The 5,196-nt window shown below is 65.1% G+C and overlaps 1 protein-coding gene across 1 annotated transcript; it reads right to left on the minus strand.

The window, feature by feature from the left end:
• Nucleotides 1–224: 224 nt before the first annotated feature.
• MNEG_8798 (Protein YIPF6) lies at nt 225–4,620 on the minus strand (the record flags this gene model as incomplete). The annotated part of the gene is made up of 11 exons (XM_014042728.1): nt 225–250; nt 539–626; nt 958–1,074; nt 1,260–1,427; nt 1,710–1,892; nt 2,811–2,874; nt 3,081–3,166; nt 3,343–3,501; nt 3,688–3,753; nt 4,033–4,314; nt 4,579–4,620. The coding sequence occupies 11 exons, from the start codon at nt 4,618–4,620 to the stop codon at nt 225–227; spliced, it is 1,281 nt and encodes a 426-aa protein (XP_013898182.1).
• Between the last annotated feature and the right edge of the window lie 576 nt (nt 4,621–5,196).

The following is a 5,196-nucleotide window of genomic DNA, read 5'->3' on the forward strand; positions in this document are numbered from 1 at the left end:
CACCCCCACCTTGACTGTCAGCTGCAGCCGCAGGTCCGCCAGCGCGCCCGCAAAGCCCGTGCCCGCAGCCAGCGTGAGGCTCATGAGGCGCATCTCCACGCCCTGCAGGTCAACAGTCAGGCCGTTGAAGAAGCGTGTGAGGGCGTCCTCCACCACGCCCGCGGAGCCTGCGTAAGTATTATCAGCAGGGGGTGCCGGCGGCGCGGAGGGTGCGCGCGATTCGGTCAAGCGGGGGCCGGTGGAGCGGGGGCTGTGCGGGGCGTTGTGGGGCGGCCGGCCGCGTGGAAAGTTGGAGCGATGCTTGGGGGGAGCGGCGTCAGGAGGATGCATTCCAGGGGACTGGGATGGGTTGCTGAGAGGGGAGCGTGCATCGATGAGGGCTTGGGGGGGGGCATGTGTGGGCACGCGGGCAGCCGCGGGGAGGCAGGCCGCCGGGCGAGGCGGGTGGCGAAGGACAGAGTATGCCGGGTAGAGGATCGGGCGCGCTGCGCGCTGCACGCGCGCCACCGCGGCAAAGGAACGCGGCGGCGAGGCTCACTAGAGCGGCCGCCGATGCCGAGCGCGATCGCGTGGGCGTGCACGCCGCGCCCGACCGCCACGCCGCGCGCCACGGGCAGCAGCTCGACCTGCGGCGCGCGCGCCGCGTGCGCGTGCGGCCAGCCGTGAAGCGGAAGCCGGGTGCGGGGCCGCTTCAGCGCCGCCCATCGAGCCTAGCCCTGAAAATTCCACGCCCCTGCAAGGGCCGCCCATCTGAGGCCCCCACAACCCAGTTTCTTGCCGCCGCCGCCCCCGCCGCTGCCGCCGCCGCCCATGCTGTCGCTGGCTGCCCCAACCTGGCCCAGCCTCGCGCCGCCGCGCCCCTTTCGCTCGGACGAGCCCCATCGCCCTCTTCCTCTGCCGCAGGTCAACCGACACACCAACCGACCAACCGACCAACCGACCGGCATGCCGGCCCACCTGGTACCGCACGTTGTCGCGCCGCCACGTGCCAGACAGGAAGATCACGCCCTCAGGCCGCTCCCTAGACGGCGCCTCGATGCGCACCGACTCGCGGTCAAACACAAACGGCGCCCCCTGCGCGCAGGCGCACGCGCACGCAAGCACACCGCGCGCAGCGCCACGGGGACTCTTAGAACACGAGCCCCAGGCGCGACAGCCAGCCGCCGCGAGGAGGGGCGGCCGCCAAAACACGACATCACAAAAACGGAAACAGGGCCCACAGCCGCAGAGCGTCGCCCCGGCCGCCCCCGGGCGCGCACCTGCACCGCCGTCTGCGCCGCCGCCGCCACCAGCGGATGCGCCAGGAAGTTGCCCAGGTCGGCCTCGCTGAAGACCACGCGCGCGGTGCCCGTCGGCACGTTTGTCAGGACGATCTCGCGCCGCATCAGCGCCTGCCCGTAGTCGAGCGCGGCCGCCCCCACCGTCGCCTGCGCGGGCGGCAGAAAGGGCGCACGCGGGCGGGCGTGACCGCGGGCTCGAACAGCGGGCCGCGGCGAGCCGCGGCGGGCGCGTGTGTGCGGCGGCGCCGGCCGCCCCGCACCTGCCAGCTTGTCGGAGCAGCGTGAGCCCCCACGTGCTCGACACGAGCGATGAGTCAGTCCGCACTCACAGCGGGCCCCTCTAGTTTGAACAAACAATCCCTCAACCCACCGCTCTGTCCCTCTTTATCCGGGCCGCACGCCCCGCCCCACCCCCGACCCCAACCCCACCTCAAGCGTCTGCGCGGTCAGGTCCAGTGGCGACCGCCAGCCCTCCCCCTTGATGGTCACGCTGTTCACGCGCCCCGCCAGCAGGCTGAAGGCGTCGCATGAGATCTCCGCCGTGACCGATCGCGCCTCCCTCAGCCGCGCGCGCAGCGCGTACTGCGTTATCTGCTCAAGCAGCGTCGCGGTCTGCTCGCGGCGCGCGGAGACGGCCGAGGCAAGAGGCGGTCAGCCGGAGGGCCGACGATCGGCGGGGGACGCATGTGGGAGGGGCTTCAAGTGTGTGTGGCAGCGTGTTTGGGCTGAGGAGTGGTGCCTGGCTGTGCGAAAGACGGGTCGGCCGATACATGTTGCGCTGGTCAGCAGCATGCAGTGGAGAGTAGATCCATCTTGCCATATACGTGTGTCAGCCATGCAGGCATAGCAGCCATGTGGAAATCGGCTGCTCACCAAGTCGTGTGCCACCGCTTGGTATGGCGCAATATGCCGTCGAGCGTGATGCCGCTGCTGCTGGGCGCATTGCTGCTCCCACCGCTGCGGCCGACATGGAGCTGCCACTGAGACTGAACCGCTCCATGTACCCGCGGTCAATCGACTTCTACTCAACCCTGCACTGCAGGGCTGCATTTCGGGTACCAGCTGCACGGTCGTGAGGGACAAGATCGCCGCTGATGGACCGCAGGCAGCTTGTCCCACGAATTTCTATGCTATGAAACAATCATAACGATATTCTACTTGACCCGCTCATTTTGCATTCCACGTGCATGCAGCAGCTTCAAGCTCTTTCAAATACCGGTATCATCCAATAGCGCTTCGCGTGAAATTGACTGTAATAACATAAATTGTGTTACAGAGTTCCTCGTGTATAAGCCACAGACTTATGCTCCTCATGCTGGGCGACCTGTGATCTTGACCACCTGGCGCAGCCCAGCACGCTTCCCCAATTATTTACATGGGATACTACACATGAAACGCTGGCGGAAATGGCACTGCTGGATACCAGGAGGCCAGCCTTGCACTGCTGATGTCGCCGATGCGACTCTGCTGATGCTGAGGGGCCGCTCCGCCACAGCTCCGACGGCCATGTCCGCCACCTCAGCTCTTGACCAGCGCAAGCCACCCTATGGAGGTGTACATCAGCAGCACGGGGTACACAGCCAGCGCCCGCCGCCTGCACGGATTGAGGGCGCCAGCGAAACGGCGAGCAGGCGTCTGAGGTGAAGGGGGAGATGACGCTCTGCCGCACCACGCAAGGCACAACCTGACAGCATTACACAACTTCTGCCCCTCTTCGGCTGCCAATCGTTCGAGTCAGGCAGGGGGATTTCAACTGCAGCCATCAGCACAACCCCCATTCAAACTAAAGGCGGGACCCACCTGTCCACCACAGTTTTGCTGATGAACGGCACCGCCGCCGCCGACGCCCACACCAAGCACACGATCAGCACCAGCAGCCGCACCCACTGCGCACGCAGCATGGGCGCCGGCGAGCGTCCTTGTGACGCAGGGTGCAGGTCGACCATGAAGAAAGCGTCCGCGCAGCAACGCATGCCCACCCCGCGCGACCCTTGCCAAAGCGCGGCCGCGACAAGGCGCGCAGTGCTGACACAAAGCCAAGGTGCCAAGACCAAGCACGCACCCTGATCTTGACGAACAGGCATACTATAGCCGCTATATTGATGGGGAAGAGGCAGTACCCGATGAGGCACATGCTCTGGAAGAACACGATGTCACCCCCCAGCAGGATGACGTTGATGGTGAGCACCACGGCCCCGAGTGCCACCTCAGTGAAGACCAGCTGGCAGCAGGGCACGGGCCGTCAAGGGTGGTTGCGGGCATCGTTGGCCGCTGATGCGGTGCCACAGGCGAGGGCGAATGCGCGAGCAACGGCACACAGCAAGCAGCTCAGCGGCCCGAGCCGCCAGGCGTGCGCCAAGCGGGCTCGTCTCGCCTCGCATGGTGCGGCGGCCGCCGCTCCTCTCACCGCAAAGACATCCGACGGCTTCTTCTCCCCAGCCGACAGCGTGATGGCGAGCCCAAGCATGAAAATCTGAGGGCAGCGGCGGGCGCGTGAACGGCAGGGCAGGGTGCACTCTGCATGATTACAAGGACGCTGAGCTGCAAAGCGCGCAGCCCGCCCCACGCGCACCCACCCAGCGCTACCAAGGCTCTGTGCCAATCTGCGACATGAGAGGGGCGTGCGGACGCCGTGCGCGGCGCTTGCAGCACAGCAGCAGCGCTATATCCTGGGCAGCCCTGCCGCCGCCAGCGCCGCGTCCGAGCGCCCACCCCCCTCGTCGTGCGCGCCACCCGCAGCCCCAGCACGCACCAAGGGTCCCCACAGGTCCCAATTTCCGAGCGCCGCCGCGCTGTTTGTAAAGTCCCAATCTATGGGGATCAGCACGCTGCGCATGTTGCGACCAATTGTGTACACGTCCCGCCTTAGCGTCGCCCACACCGGCTCGTCCAGTGTGTTCTCCACCCACACGCCAGTGCTGCCGCCGCCGCCAAATCCTAGGGGCGCCGCCGCGGCCGGCACGGCGCCGCCGGGGGCTGCCAAGCCGGGAAGGCTGCTGCTGCTGGGCACCGAGGGAACCTGCCCCTCAAACAGCTGCGGCAAGGGGACAAGGCATGTTGCAGGGGATGGAAGGCGCATTACTCCCGTGCAGGATTACCTCTTCAGTTGCAAGGGCACCAAACGGTCGCACAGGGTACTGCCGTGCGCAAGCACATCATGCAAGCACATCGGGGGCGCTGCGACCGCAGCAATTCCGCATGCAGCGTGGCGTCTCAGCGTACGAGCAGGAATGGTACGCTGCAGCAGAGCTCAGCTGGGCGGTGCGGCATCGACGCAGCGCTTGATGTGATTGCGCACCCGCTGCTCAGCCTCTGGCCGTCCTTGACCCGGCCATGCCATGCTGCCGGTATTTATGTGTCTTATCTGTTGCTTCTCGGGTGGGTGGTCGACACACCGTGTTGGGAACGGTTGAGGGGCCTCAGCGGTCTCAGCAGCAGGTGACTGGCCGAATATGACACGTACAAACTTTTAATTGAGAATTATCATGACGATCGGCTTGATTAAGGGACTCCGCCACGGCACGATCTGACCTACAGGATGAGGGACAGGTCACAGGTGTACTGGCCTCGGTGTGTAGCCCTTTACAAGGCATTGTGAAACAATGCCTGTGTCACCGCATTGTGATCTGCAAGGTTTCAGCATGGACACGCCATGCGGCAGTCATGGCGTTGATTGTTTTTGACCAGCAGGAATGATCGTATGGACGAGCAGAGCGCAAGAGAGTGTGTGTGTTGTGGCCCTCGGTCGAGGAACTACTGTTGCTCATGCACTGAAGATCTTTGAAGTTGGCAATTCTGCAACGCAGCCCCAGGTGTGGATGATCCAGCATGCTTCACTCCCCCTAGCATGTACAAAAACGGGCACTTTTGAAAGCGCTGGCATAGCTGCAAGATGAAATTTGCATAATTATGACCC

The sequence above is a fragment of the Monoraphidium neglectum genome, assembly GCF_000611645.1.
Source record: "Monoraphidium neglectum strain SAG 48.87 unplaced genomic scaffold scaffold01714, whole genome shotgun sequence".
Classification (NCBI taxonomy): Eukaryota; Viridiplantae; Chlorophyta; class Chlorophyceae; order Sphaeropleales; family Selenastraceae; genus Monoraphidium; species Monoraphidium neglectum.